Source organism: Neolamprologus brichardi, chromosome 15 (assembly GCF_056152115.1).
Source record: "Neolamprologus brichardi isolate AB-2024 chromosome 15, ASM5615211v1, whole genome shotgun sequence".
Classification (NCBI taxonomy): domain Eukaryota; kingdom Metazoa; phylum Chordata; class Actinopteri; order Cichliformes; family Cichlidae; genus Neolamprologus; species Neolamprologus brichardi.
In genome coordinates, this window is record NC_142118.1 from 35,846,683 (window position 1) to 35,862,403 (window position 15,721).

Here is a 15,721-nt window from a genome sequence, read left to right on the forward strand (position 1 = left end):
TTCCTTCATTCATAGTGTTGCATTTGCTGAACTGTATTTGCTCACGGTGACGTTTGAAACACTCCCAGTTGTGAGCAAATACGGGGTGAACATGCTGCCACATGACCGCATGTAATAATGTGTGGAAAGTATGTGGTTGGGAAGACCTGTCACGCTGACACAAAAACCTGGTCCGTCCAGTTCTTTAGTTTTGTAGCAACGTGCAGTTTGCATCCTTTGTGTTGTAGCGTAGCCACAAATACATGCCCTTTAAATGTCAGCAGATTTTTTTATTATTAGTCCTTTATTTATCCAGGTAAAAAATCTCATTGACATTAAAAATCTCATTTCCAAGAGAGACCTGCCATCATGGCAGCAAAAGTCACATACCACATAGGTGTATAACATTTAAAACAAATACAATATCCCATACCAACCTGTGTAAAATATACAATAACAGATCAAATTAAGAGTACATTAAAAACAATCACACTGAGTAAAAGAGCTGTTCTCTCGTTCCTTCAAGACAGACTTAAACTCTCCCAAGGTAACCAATTCTGATCATTTCAGTTCCTTCTGCAGATTATTCCAGGAAGCAGGGGCAGCGTATTTAAAAGCCTTTTTCCCCAATTCTGTTCTGATTTTTGGGACAATCAATTGTATGATATTGTGCGAACGAAGGCTGTATTGGTTGTGGTTTTTACACATATAAACACATAAATAAGATGGAACCAGCCCAAGGAGAGATTTATAGATAAAGATCAACCAATGGGAGAGTCTGCGAATATGCAAAGATGGACATTGCAGATAAAATTAAAACTGAGAAAACTAAAGTATGAATTTTGCCATTTTGTCCAAAATGCAGACCATTTTTCATTATTCCTGGCAGAGCAATGAAAAAATTATGAATGCAATGACATAAAAACCAAAAACTTCAATTAAAGCTGTCTAAAAGTTAAGGGGTAAATAAAACAGGGCGAAATCTTCATTCTCTTTTTAATCTGACTTGAATTAACCTTGATGAGATTAGATGCAACTCTGTAAAGCTCTGACAAGGAAACTGGATCCACATGACGCCACCTGTAAACACAGAGAACAGCGTTCCAAGGAAGTCGCTGTTTTCTGCAGAAAAGTGCAAGTAAGGGCATCAACCTGCTGTTTGACTCAGCCAAGGCCAACTCCTGATACATGTTATTCCAGATTTTAGGTATAAATGTTGAAAGCATTCACAGTTTTCAAGAGAAAGAGGTTTGAAAGAAAGGGAAGCTTAAGAAAGACCCTTACAGCCCAGTGCAAACAGCATTAGCTGTATGTGTCGACTGATGTTTTGCAGTTCAAAGAGGCAAAAGGTGGCTGTGAAGAAAATTTCCCACTTTTTATAAGTAAATGTTAACTGAAGTGCAAACATGATTTCATGCTTATTCAGTTTCACACAGAGCAGTTTCCTCAATTTATCCTCACATAATCACACCGACAGATATTTGCATGTAGCATTTATTTCCAGAGAAGTCATGAATCACATATTTTGCCGATAGGGAAGGGCATTCGGTTTATTGCCTGATCGGTCGTTGCCAAAAATCTAATTGAGCCAGTACCGAAGAGGTTATGACAGCCGAGGGTCCGTTTCAATAAATGAAAAGGATTTATTACATAAGAGTGTCCCAGAAAAACAACTTAGAGTTAAATTGGTTTACATGTGACCACAAACTCAGCTAACTGAGAGATTCAGGCCAGAGGGATACTTGGAAAAGAAAAGCAGGGTATTCCAAATAAGCTGAATAAAGACCTTTCAGTTTCGGATGTTGTAGCTGTGTTGGTTTGAAAATAACTACCTTTGTTCAAATTTATGCCTGAGATGTCAGGCAGGCGATGAGTGATGCCTTCATCTGTGCTGGTGTCAGTTTTCGTCCTCCTTCAGGAGACGTTGAGGCAAGCAGGCAGAGTTACTTCCTCCTTGGAAAAATGAATTACTGGGAATGAGATAAGTTTTTCCTCAGAGCTCTATCAGTCTGTGAGGAATTTTGGAAGAGGACAGATGATTGTTACGGTGATATAATGAGGTCATAGTAGGCTGCATGCTTCGTTACACATGTAAACAGCTATTTTTGGTCAGAGCTTTGTTTTCATTGTGAATTATTTTAATTACAATCATTCATCGGTCACTTTGCTAGGTAAGTCTTGCTAGACTCCCTTTTTCCTTCGAGATGGACTCAATTCTTCGTGGGTTAGATTCAAAGGTGGTGGAAGCAAAATATGTCAAGCACATATCCATTACACCAGCCTGAGCTAGTGCTATGAGGTGGGATGGATGCATGCTTTCATTGTGGCTGACAGTGTTGGTCAAGTTACTTGAAAAAAGTAATCAGTAACTAATTACTGATTACTTCCCCAAAAAGTAATCCCGTTACTTTACTTATTACTTATTTTCAAAAGTAATTAATTACTTAGTTACTTAGTTACTTTTTAAAAACACAATTTACAACCTGAATAGGTGATAAAGTGATAGATCTTTCAGCCCAATTCTACTTTTTCTGCATAATCCATCATACAAAATGTAATCAAATGCAAAAGTCTCTTTTTAAAACTTGTTTTATTAGTTTTAATCTTTTAACTTTATGCATCAAGCAACAATTTAATTATATGCAACATTCTCTGACTGGAAGAAATTTGTGTAAATTTTAAACCTATTTTCTGCACATTCCAGCACATAAAATATTTTTTTTTGTGTGTTTACACTCACTCTTTCTAATAGATGCAAGTAAAACACAGCAGAAAATAAATAAAGTCAAAGACTCGCGGTCCTGTTGCTCTATTTTCACCTGTAACCCTCCTCTTGTGTTAGCTTTCTGTTATCATCTCTTATGTTAACGGGTCGGTTTTGACCCGTGAATTAAATCAGTTATAAAATACACTAAAAACAATAAGTGATCATCCAATTTGTTTCTCATCTCTTGGTTATCTTGTTAGGCTTCCTTATCCATGAAAATGTTGGTTTTAATACTTTTGGTGTGGGCCTGTGGGTCTTTTTTTTGTCACTATACCCCTCGATTTCGATTAAAAAAAATTGTAAAATTAACCTCAAGAGAATCATATTAATAAATAAAAGGTTTTTGTGTTACCTGACTATTACTGAGGGGTATAGGACACATCTCTTAAATAAATCTGTTTTATTGATTTTTTTCATTTTAAGATTAATTACTAAAATGACATCTATGGTGTTACGGGTCACTTTCGACCCATAGATATTTACATCAAGAAAAGACAAAAAAAATTGTTGTTTTTTAGCAGTAGACCTTTAATATAAACTGAAAAAAAAAGAAAAAGTCCACTCCTCCTTTCTTTTGGTTATAATCGTGGGTAATTGTGGGCTTTTTATCACTTCCCAATGATACAGCTACATCTTTGTGAAGTTCCCTTTGTGAAGTTCTTGTCCGAGGTCATATCTGGTAAAAAATAAAATATTACAGCTGATATTGTGATCCTGCAGTCCAGTGGTCATATCGAGGACCACACATTTTCATTGTTTCTTCTCAGGGGTGCCACTCACAGCTTTGACTGTGAAAATCTGTACATTCCAGCCATAGTTGGTTTTTGCATCACAGGCTTCCCAGATTTTTCTGCCGTATTTTCCTGGCTTACTGGGTATGTATTGCCGGTAGGGGCATTTTCCTCGAAAAGTGGACAAGACGTTCATCCACTGTCACCTCTGGCTGATGAACATCAGGGAAAGAAGCTGCACCCATCTCTCCCAGACATCCCTGATGGGAGCAAGCTTGTCAGACCTCGGTCTGGTCTCAAATCTGAGGACTCCTGAATCAAAATGATATCAAATGTGTGAAGTGACATCGTTGCCCAGAAAATGATCAGATGTGTCTGTGTCTTCTGGATGATAGTCCACATTGTCTTCCTCCTAGAAACCTGCCCATCTGAATCGCTATGCTGCTCTGTGTCCTCTCCTTCATTTTCACCAAAAATATGATGCAGAACTTGGCTCACTGTGAATCTTCTTCTCATTTTTGTACGCTGCAAATTGTAAATGTGCACTCTGGAAGTCAAATGGCCACTCAAATGAGTGAATTCACCTCACATGTCTTGACATGTCCCGTCTTTATTTTGTTTTGTTTTTGTGCAGGTATACTGCAAAAAACACGCAAAATAAGAATCCCCTAAAGCTCATATGATTAGGAGAGGAGCTTGCTGTCAATGTTTTAGCTGACAGTGCACTTATGATTTCAGTTTTGGCTTTAATTATTGCTTTATACTCATAATATTATACCTGGGTCGAAACCGACCCTAACAACACAAATGTCATAATTTCAACTAGGGCATTTTATAATTTAGTGAAAATATTTTTTTTTGTTTTATTTTGTAGAAATAGAGGTTCCTGACAAAGTCAAAAAGCCTTGATACAATAAACAAATGTTTGTGATTTGTTTTATGCATTTGAAATTTAAAATGGGTCGGTGACGACCCTAACACGAGAGGAAGGGTAAAGCAGGAGTGGGGTAGGCGGAGGTTTACCCTGGTGCAGGTGTGCTGCAGCGTTCAGTGGAAGAATCCGCGGGTTTCTCTGTGAGTTTCCCATTACGTCGTAGCTACTCGGTGCTTGCTTGGAAGTTTAGGGGTTTTTCTTCGCTGTAAAAAGAAGTTTTCTTCCCACGCACAACGGACACTAATGTTTTTGTCACTTTTTATGGAATCAAACTCAAAGTAAGGTCAGTACTTCCACGCTTTAAACGCTGCACGCTCATACTCTCTCGATATATTATCCACTGTTGATCTGCACACAGCTGTTGTCACGAACGTCGCACTCGCTTACGTCACTGTCATGAGACATTCTCGCAAAAAAATCACGGTTTTAGTAACGCAGTAACGCAGCGTTCCTACGGGAAAGTAAAGGTAATCTAATTACCGTTTTTGCAATAGTAATCCCTTACTTCACTCGTTACTTGAAAAAAGTAATCGGATTACAGTAACGCGTTACTGCCCATCTCTGGTGGCTGATGCCAAATTCTGGCCGTACCATCCAAATGTTGCTGCAGAAATCAGGACTCGTCACTTGCTAACTATTTTCAATCCACCATTGGAGGAGTCCATGCAAACTGTAGTCTGGCTTTCCTGTTCAAAGCTGACTGGAGGGCCACCTGGTGTGGTCTTCTGCTGCTGTGGCTCATCTGCTTCAAAGATGTGTGACCTTTGTTCCTACAAGTGGTTATCGCAGTTACCGCTGCCTTCCTATCAGCTTGAAGCAGTCTGGTCATTCTCCCCTGACCTCAGGTATCAACAAGTCATTCTCACCCAGAGAGCTGCTGCTTACTTATTTTCAGTCTGTTTGTTTTTTTTAATTCTGGTTGTGTGAAAACCCAGATTAGCTTCTGCTGCATTCAAACTAACCTGTCTGTTCCCAGCAACCATGCCACATCCAAAGTCATTTAAATCACTTTTCTTCCTCATTCTGGTGCTCAGTTAGAGCTTAAACAAGTCCTCCCAGCCATGTCCTCATGATTAGACACCAACACGATAAGACACTGCTGACGTATTTGGCAGCGATGCTAAGTGGTGAGCGTGAGGCTCCTCGTATCAGTCTGGGGAAAAGGGAGGGGAAGATAAAATAATAATATTTGTAATAACAATATTGAATTAGGAAGAAAAAGAACAGTAAAATTAAGAAAGTTATTGGGGAAGAATATAACTAACAGTCCCAAGTCAGCAGCACTGGAATGATGGAGAGCCGACTCACAGACTATACACAGAGGGTAGCTTTGCTGGAAGAGGTTACCCAGGTCAACAGCAATTCTATTTTATGATTCATGGAGTGAAAATTCTCCTCTGTGTTACTGTCTTTCAATGGGACATGTCAATTTGGAGACAAGTTCGCTGCTACAGAGCCGAGTTGACCCTAGACCTGACCCTCTTTAACAGTCCCGAAGACCCAGATGAGCCCATAAGCAGGCTGTCGATAATATTAAACTGAGTTCGGTGTTGCTCACAGGATTGATGATGAAAGTGAGCTGGAGCCCCTCCAAAGCAGCCCGCTCTTCAAGTTGACCAAATCCTTGAACTCAAGCTCCAGCTACTGTGAACGGGGTGGAGAGTAAATAAGGTATTTAATTAATCAGTATCATTATAATACAGTATTATTAATTCATTACTAACACATAGATCATCCAATAATGACAGGTTTTATACATACACAAGATCTTGGCAATAGTAGTGCAGAGAATTCTAGCAGTAGAGGTTTGTAATTGTATTGTTGATAAGTCTCCTAGGAGGCAAACCTCGGGGGGATGAAGGGATGTGGCATTCCAGCGTGCGTGGTGTTATATAACTGCAGCGCGGTGCCAGGTTAGCATGCAAGTACTTGTCAGTAGTAGTGCTTTGTGTGTATATCTGACTCTCCAGATCAGTTTTTCTTTTTGTGTAACTTTTCACTCATATAAAGTTTATCGTGAACAGGTGTACCTAATGAAGTGGCCAGTGAATGTAGTTTCTTATGTTTGTTATATTCATTTCACAGGAAAATTGAAGTCACAAATGTTTTCTGTGCCTCTTCAAACAAAACCACCTCACACACAATTACTAAACGTTAATGAGCCAACTCTCAGGTTGACCCCGTTTTTCTGCCATCATCGACTTCACTTCTGTGTTTGTTCCCATGCAGGACCCCTGTAACCTACAGCAACTTTTTCATTTTACAATATTGTTTATTTGCCTGTTTGACACTCTGGGAGACAAAAAGCCAGATTTAGGCATAAGAAAAAAACAGTAAGTATATGATTTAAGGTGAAATCACAGGATGTGACTAATTTTATTTTGTAATTTTGCTGCTTACAAGAAAAAAAAATTCTTGGTAATGCTGGAAGGATGACACTTTCGCAACACACGAGGATATGTAAAGGAAGAATAAAGACACATGAAGACATTCTCATAATAAAACAGTAATTTATTATCTTTTTTTTTTGTTGTTGTTGTCATTGACTGAAAACTAAAATTGTCTGAACAGCACATTACAAGGGCATCGTTAAGATATTTTCTCCAAGGCTCAGTGATCACTTTCATACAGTACATTTGGCATGTACACGGTATCTCCTTCAAATGAAAGAACAGAAAAAAGAGAAGCCCATTTGCCAAAAAAGAAAAAAGAAAAGAAAGATGACTGATTGTACAATTACCAAGCAATTTGGTTCTAAGCCACAGAGAGAGATGCCGATCGCCTGCTGACAGCAAGCGTCGGCAGAGGAGGCACAAAAGATGCAATTGCAGACAGGACATCCCATAATATGCTCATACGCAGCTGACTGAGTTCCAGCTTGAAAGTGAGAAATGTTTAATAGTTTGGATTGTTTTGTTTTGCTGTGAGTATTGCTGTTTAGTTTGTGTTTTTCCACAGTAAGCAAACTGTTATGCTTTACAATTAAATGGTGCATTCATCAAAATCTGCAATGTAACAAACCCTGTTCTATGCATATGAAATTTAACAGCATTTAGATGAAAACAAAGACTGCTCCTTTTCTCGCCTCATGCACAACACTTTTCCTTCCATTCTTCTTCTTCTTCTTCTAACTCACACCATCAGCTACTTACTCCAACCTCCTATCCATTTTCTCTCTCGGAAACCTTTAGATTTTCATTCAACAGAAAAACGAGAGTTCTGGATAAAAACCATGAGGTACCGAAGTGGTTTGATAACAGATCACGCAGAATATGCAAAATGGCGACAAAGAAGCACAAGGAAGGAGAGAGTAGAAAAAAATATATATAAGTGCGCGGTTTAAAATAAAAAAGGAAAAGAAAGACTTACACAGCTTTGTGTCTTTGGTTATAAAGTAGGTCAAACAATTTTCACAGCTTTTCATCCCCCCAAAGCCAAACCCAGCAAATTCATTTTCGTTTTGACGAAGAAAGTCTAGAAAAAGTTAATCAACAGTTTTCTTTATCAAAACATCCCATCACATATTATTTATCTTAAACAACAGGTGTTCTCCCGTACAAACTGCCCATGCTCTTAATACTTTACACTTTACAAAATATACATTCAACCTGGATTTCATCTAATGTAAGCGCAGCTTTAGTGTTAGCACTATTTCATGAAGAGGCCAAAAAAAAAGTCTATTTTTTGGAAACTTATTGCCTACCTGTTGAGAACTACAAGTTGCAAGAATCTATCAAATTTAATACCCGACAGATTCTAAAATACCAAAAGACCAAAAAGAAAAAAAAGTTTCTTTTTTGTTTTTTAATAAGCATCTCCATGACATTGTTCATTTACATTATGAAAATAGCAGCCCTGAAATAAATAAACGCAAATACTAAAACTGAACTAATGAAAATTTATTATGATTCATGTCAAACGTATGGTGGCTCTGAGAACAACACAAGCTTTTTCGATGCAGCATATAACAAGCCGAGGCTGTCGGCTCGATCCGCTCGAGCTCGAGTCCTCTTGCGCTCAGGAAGGACGTATCCTCCAAACCACCTCTCCATCACCCTCTCTGCACTCTTGGCCTCTTCCAGCCCTGCAGTGACGTTGGGTGCAGACACTGGGAGGTCAGCCCCTGCTGGATGTTTCCAAGGATCCACGTCACCCCTCTGGTCCCTCTCAGGTACACGCTGCTGTCTTCCCCCATTTGTTGCCCCAACAAATCCAGCTCTCTGTGCCCTCTAACCCCCGCCATCCCCTACACAACATCAACATGCAGTTGCTGGTTTTTGTTTATTTATTTTTTTAATGCACACTGGCTGCCCTGCTCCCCCTCACCCCCCACCCATTTGCCCCCCCATCTTCTCCTTTTTCAGCTCTGTTGCAGCCGAACACAAGGCCCGAATAAGACTTTGCACAGGATGGTAAATGTCTTAAATAACGTGAAGGCCTGATGACATCAGCACACGCTGAAACACGGCTCTTTGTGACAAACACAGATGTTGCTTTGTTGATTTGTCCTCAAGTGGAGCACTTTGAACACAGAGCCGAGTCCATTTGCTGTTTGGGGTTGAGGGGACGGTAGTAGTTAGTTGTTGCCTTTGCTAACAGACTCCTGTCCGTGGGACGTGTGTTTCTGACAGTTTATAAAGAGGGAATCACGCTGAGGTGATGTCGGGCTGATGAGGGACGCTCTGGCTTCCCTCGTGGTGAACCAGAGAGGGGGTGCTGTTTGTGACGAGCGGGTGTTGCTGCTGCAGCGGCGGCGATCTGCTGCCATGGGTGAGCTGATTGGTCAGATGGCTGAGCTGCTCCGAGTTGGCCAGTGACTTCAGCACGGCGTTCTCGCGCTCCAGCATAGAGTTTCTCTCGTACAGCTCCTTGATGTGCTCCTTCAGCACCTCCACCTCCTCACGAACAGCGTACATCAGGTGACTCTTAACCAGATCCTGACAGGGAGGACAAACTAAAATTAGCACACAAAAATAAATGTGGTCTTTGTACCGAGACGTGCAATCCCCTGTCAATCAAAAGGGACCAGCAGCACAGAAGCCAAATGCTTGGGCAGATTTGAGGTCATTTTTCCTCTGTTTCCTTCTACAAGATGTTTCACGTTCATCCTCTTTCAAGCACTTATCTTAACATCAGCAAGGTAAAAGTTATTGTGAAACATGTAATTGTACAGACTGGCAAGGAATCCATATCACAGGATTCATTCTGATATGACTTAAATATGCGGAAAAACTCACCATTGCCTGCTCAATCTTGTTATCGATGGCAACGACGCTGGCTCCCGAGGCACTGTGGACAGAAGAGGAGGAAGTTTAGATATCAATCTTGCTTATGCCCATCGGACATTTCACATTCACCAAGTGCCAAAATTGGCTCTCCCACAACTTGAGATTTCACTTGCATCGCTCAGGTGAATCAAAACAAACCCTCGAGCGTTTTCACTCATGCAGATAAGCTTCTAGAGAATGAGATTAGACCAGGAAAAAAACAAAACGAAAATAAAACGCGTACTATTTTTAGTGAATCTTCCATTGTGTTTAACACAAACTGGCAGAGGGCCCATGTTTGGAAACGCAAAAATGTAAGACGGCATGCTACAAATGTGATGCTGTTTTCAGAGACCAGAAGCACGGGAAAGATTGAGGTGGAAGGTGAAGACATGTCTTGTTATACACACCAAACTGTTTCAGCAACAGCTTTATAACCCGGACTTGAAGCCTTTGCTCTACATGCCTGCATTAAGTGAAGTTGGCTTTCATCGCTCACACTATCTGTTCAGTACAAACAGCTGTCAGACTCTACTTTCAAATGTGCCACCAGTGAATCAGAGCATAGCAGCAACCCATAGAAACCAAGACAAAGTTCCACTTGTTATAACAGCTAAATCAAAATTCAACTATCTGCACATAAATCCAGGTCAGACAGCATCTATGCATGGCAGACAGGGAGTCTGGTAATCAGATTACATCATCAGTGCACGCTCTCTTTTCTAAATTATATCTGCATAAAATACCAAGCACCCACTTAGCTCCTCTCTGCCTCTTACATTGTTATAAAAACATTGATGTGGCCTCAGAGGAGCTCAACCCTGTATTTTACATCTCACCATTTCTCCACCAGAAAGCGACGATTAAGCGTTTAATTAAAACACGACGATTAACTTACGAGTCCGTGCTACAAATCCTCATGAAACCAAACGACGCCGACTTTTCACCGTTTGCCTTTTAACCTCCTCCACAAAAAGCGCCTTTGTTTCCGAACGATCACCGCCCTGCTCCGCTGTGGAGCGAAAACAAAAGCAATCGATGTGTTCTGGAGCCGCTGGACGGCGCTCTGACTGGAGCAGCAGACGGAACACGATGTGCAGACTGCCTCTAATTATCGTTTTTAGAGCGTCCACGATGTTTAAAAAAATGGTTAACGTTATAAGAATGTGATAAAAGTAGATGTGAAACAGTTTCCTTTGAATTAAATACAGACGCAATTATTGTGTACCGAGGTTGGGGGTTGTAAGGAGCTTAAGTTAAGAAAAAACATTTGTTACGTTATGTTTACATCTTTTTTTAAACGTAATTAGATACAAATAAAAATAAAAAAGAACGTGGAAATCGCACATTGCGCTAACATCAGCCTGGTACCAGTCTATCCATCATTTACACCCTGCGTGCTAGAGCGCACGTAGTGTACGGCTCCGTGGGCATCTAGTGGGGGGACACGTGGTATAAACACAGATCAAACTGATGCCACATGTTCGGGAAGACAGTGGTCAACACTCGGAACAGCTGCTGGCAAAACACCTCAAACTATGCGGGGGACAAAACGAGCGCAAATGGCCACCGAGCAACACTCAAAGCACGTGTAAAAACATTGACAAGGAGCCAAATGTCTGCAGTTCGTAAATAAGAGTTTTAAAAAAAGGATGCAGGTATGTAAATGTTTTCAGTTAGTAACGCAAAGATACCGTAAAAGCTCCAAACGCGGTCTCCATATGCACGCGTAAAATAAGCCCACACGCGCGGACACAGAAACAGCTTTTAAAGGTGTTTACCTGACGCATCGCGCTCTGTAGGCCACCAAACGCCCTGAATGCGGCGGGGATGTTCCCGGCGAGCAGGGCAGGCTGTAGCTCATTTTGCAGCGCATGGTTCCTGAAGTTTTCTCGCGGCTACACGTTTCTTACCGAGTAACAAACACAACAAACTGTCCTGTTTGAGTGGAGGCTCACGGTTTCTTAAAACCACTGCTTGGTCACATGGTGAGGCGGAGTTCAGCCTTCGCCGCCTCCTCCCTCCCCTCACCATTCATTTATTCCGAGAAGCTTCCTTCACAAGTTACATTATTCAGAGCCGAAACGTACGTGCGGAACAGCCACTCTAGAGGCACACGGGAACATATTTAAAGGCTCAGCTTTAATTCAAGGAAAGGCACAGCTCTGTGTGTACCCTATATCTTGTGTTAGTGCCTTAAACTCCATCTGCACCATTACAAGGCTTCCGCAGGCCTGTTTTTCCACGTTTATTCTGTCTTTCCTTGAAATCTTGAGTCAAACTTTGCAGAGTTTGACATATAAATTGTGCATAAAACACAACAAGGAGAGGTAAACAACAGTTGTTTAAAAAAACAACAACATTTGGTGGTTTTATTGATCACATTAAGACTGCATTAAAACATCAGAGGAATAAATTCATGTCCTTTTCGGCTAATTACATTAGCAAAGCAGTCCCTTCCTCCTCTGTCATTTCCAGTAAAAACACCAAGATTAAAACATGAGATGACTTCAAACTGCCCGCTTATTTTTCCACTCACTCAGTGGTTTACCAAGCACCGAAAATGGTTTAACTAAACGTCTGAGATTAGTCTGCGATAAGAATAGCAGCCAGGGTGTACCCCCACATTCCGGCTCTTTTGGCTGCTGGGAGAGGCTCAAGCGTCTCCACTGCCCGTAATCCTGAATTGGACAAAGCGGAAGCAAAGGGATGGACGGATGTCAGATGTACTTGTGTAATGACGGTGAGGTAAATGAGGCGCATTCCAGCACAAATCTCATTCAGATATGTGATTTTAAAGTCGATAGATGACGGCAGCAGCAACAGAACACATTCCTCCCTTTGAACTGAGCACTTCCACATCTGGGACAGTGAAATAGATATGTCCACGAGCTTTGGCTGGAATGTGTTTTTATCAATAGCAAAAGACAAGAGGCATGCAGGTTGAATTAAAAATACGAAAAAAAGAGAAAAGTTTGGCTTTGCAATCTGTACTTGAAGAGTTAAAGAAAAAGCTAGAAAGGAAGAAACAGGTTGTTGTCATTCCATGTTCAAGGAAAACAAAGCAAACTGTATATTTTATTCAAGGAAGAAGACATGTGGTGGTTTATATAAGGACCACTGGCTGTGTTAACCTCAACACGGGCCTTCCCCGCAGACTGCAGCAGAGTACAAATGCACTCACCACCCCCCACCACCCCCAAACAAAGTCTCCGGGACCACTAGGCAGCACATTCCAGTTCTGGCCACCTCCGGCCCCGAGGCCAGTGCATTCAAACCCAGACATCTGTGTCACAGCCACCAGGGCTGGCTGCAGAGTTTCTACCACACGTGCCTCCCTTTTGACACCGAGCCCATCTCCTCTTACACTGCACGGTGTACCCATCCTCCACCTGGATCCGTGTACATCACAGCAGACACGTCCAGGAGCCAAACAAACTCCCTAAATCATCACACACTGTTTTACAGCACCAGAACGCCAATGTGTTCTACATTAGGGTCACAAATGCACCGGCACTCGTCCCCGTCCCAAAGCACATAAACACTCTCTGTGGGGGAAGGCAGCTGAATAAATTAGACCTTTGTCTTACAGTAATAACCCCCCTCAACGATCATATTTCAAAACAATAGCTGGAGGGTGGGGGCTGCAACAACAGATGAGTGTGCTCGCTGACAACTCACTGTGGCTCTCGTTCCGATGCAAACGCTGGCTGCAGCCGGCCGCTTGTTTGAAAAGACAGGAGGGTGTAGTTCCGCCGCTGCGCCAGTTGGCGTCAGCAGAGGCCCCCGATTAGCTGCGATTCAAAAGTTCAGCAGCTTCGGGAAGACAGCAGTTTAGCTATGACTTCATTATTATGGCACAAATCAGCTTGAAGTTCATGTTTAATCATGACGCAGCTGTAAAATTAATTTTAAAATAAAAAACAAAGCATGTTTTTGCTCCATCGGAGCTACAGGGGACCGATTCTCTTTTTATCTGTCTGAACAGGGTCAAAAGTGCTGCGTGACCCAGCAAACAACCAAGCAGGCTCCACAACACTCGGCTCAACTAAACGATCACTCACTCTGAAAACAAAGAAACCAGTATTTTTGCAACAGGGCGTTCTCGGCAGCAGACCTGTGAGCCCCTCATGTTTACCCATCTGCTTAAATCAATCAGATCATATCCAGTTTTTCCACAGAAACAAGTACTAAAAAAGAAAAACAAAAAGAAGAGGAAACTTGGATTTCAGTCAATGCAATGACTGCCGACATGAACAGATTTTTTTTAGAAATATTTGATGCGTGGACATGGGTTCTAGTTTCTTTTGATCATATATACTTAGATTTAAAGGCTTTGTTTCATAAAAGATAAATCTATAATATTTCAGATTATTCTCTTTTTACTTAAGTCATTACAATTTCAGATTGTTGTCTTTTCAAACTTTTAGATTTATTTAGATTTTCAGTTTATGATCGCATCAGCCTAATAAATCAATCAAATCCTCACATACGTGAAGCTGAAGAAACAGTTTCAGATTATTTCCTGTTACACAAATAAAACATTTTATTCACTAGAGCAAAACCGCAATGAGAAACTCGTTAGTCAAAATGTTCTACATTGAAATCAGTTATCAGGAAGAGAACAATTTACCTTCTAATGTGTGTGAAACATGTGAGTCAACACAGCCTCAATGCTTTTTATGAAAATAACCTGAAACTGGAATATTAAAAAGGGGAGAAACAGGTTACATATCCCACAGGGAATTCTTGTGGTTTACTGCAGTTTATTTTCCCTGCAAGCACATATATTTGCATACTGAACTAAAATAATCCCCAAAGAAAACAATCTCGAAAAACTACTTCTGCCCTCCGTGGACAGCAAAGCTTCAAACAACTGTGACAATTGCAGGATGCGACAAGTATGTTAACACGAGTCTGTGAACATGGCACATATTTGGATGCTGTATTGTTGGGAGCATGTCTATATAAGGGGTGGTCCATATTGACACAATGAAGTCTAAACAAAATAAGAGAGACCACGGGGAAGTTTTATTTCTCCAGCACTAAATCAAAGGCACAAGTGGGCGTGTCTGCTGTCACCGAGCTTCCTCGTAAACAGGCCGGAGGAGTTGTCCCACTGCAACCTCATCTGTTGCGCAATATCGCTACACTGCTGCACAAGCAGCTCCTCGTCTAACATACGCGATGTGACTGGAAGGGAACCGGCCCGTCCTTCCACCACATGGACAGCTCCAGCAGACATCTTGGTAAACAAAACCGGATGACGGGGGAGCATGAGAAGCAGTCAAGTCCCTCGGGGGCTTATAAAGCGAGGATAAAATCTGAATTCTTCAGATGGCAGATGAACTTCATCCACCACTGTTAATTTAAGCAGTCCACAGAAGGCCTTTTTTTCATAGCACAGTCTTAGACGTGATGTCCATACCTACCAACAAGCATGAAAACATATCAAGAGACCAGTCGCGTACATGTAGGCCACAATTCAACTAGACAAAAGCTGCTGGTTTAGGGAACAAGCTCACCAAAGCAACATCTGCAATCTGTTCCCCATCTACAACTAACTACTGCTAGTGAAGCTGACGTTTTGCGTTGCTGCAGGAAAAGGGGCAGGCGGTAAGAAGCAAACGGACCAGCAGAAGTTCCAAACAAGGTGTCCTAAAACAGTAGAGTACTGTGAAATCCACTAGAAAGTGTGAGTTTTAAAAAGATTTAAAAAGAGGCTAAAAAAAATTAACCAGGAGGGTTGTTTGTTAATGGCGACTGTACTCGACAGCTCCTACAGAAATCCATCAAAACCCATATGCAAACAGTGAGAATGCAGCTTTAGGGTCCTCTGACCATAATTACCTAAACACAATGTGCTGCAAGATCAAATTACACTTTTTCAACGCCTGAGAGACTTGAGCTTCGCCACTTGTTTGTCTCAATCTGGATTAAGACCCCCGCTGGAATGTGCATACGTAATAGTTTTGTTCCTGAGGCTTTAATGGAAAAATCCCGGCACCTCAGCGTTAACGGGCCTCTGTATTCAGGGGAGCAT

General features: G+C 41.3%; 1 protein-coding gene across 2 annotated transcripts in view; it reads right to left on the bottom strand.

Moving 5' to 3' along the window:
- Positions 1–6,887: 6,887 nt before the first annotated feature.
- Positions 6,888–15,721, bottom strand: part of tsc22d2 (TSC22 domain family 2) — a 34,388-nt gene continuing 25,554 nt past the window's right edge. For both annotated transcript variants that reach the window (XM_087852780.1, XM_006791970.3), the window contains 2 exons: positions 9,649–9,700; positions 6,888–9,348 (listed from right to left, as the gene is read on the bottom strand). In XM_087852780.1, coding sequence (XP_087708906.1) covers positions 9,058–9,348; positions 9,649–9,700 — 343 coding nt within the window. In that variant the 3' untranslated portion in view covers positions 6,888–9,057. The remainder of the gene's footprint in view (positions 9,349–9,648; positions 9,701–15,721) is intronic.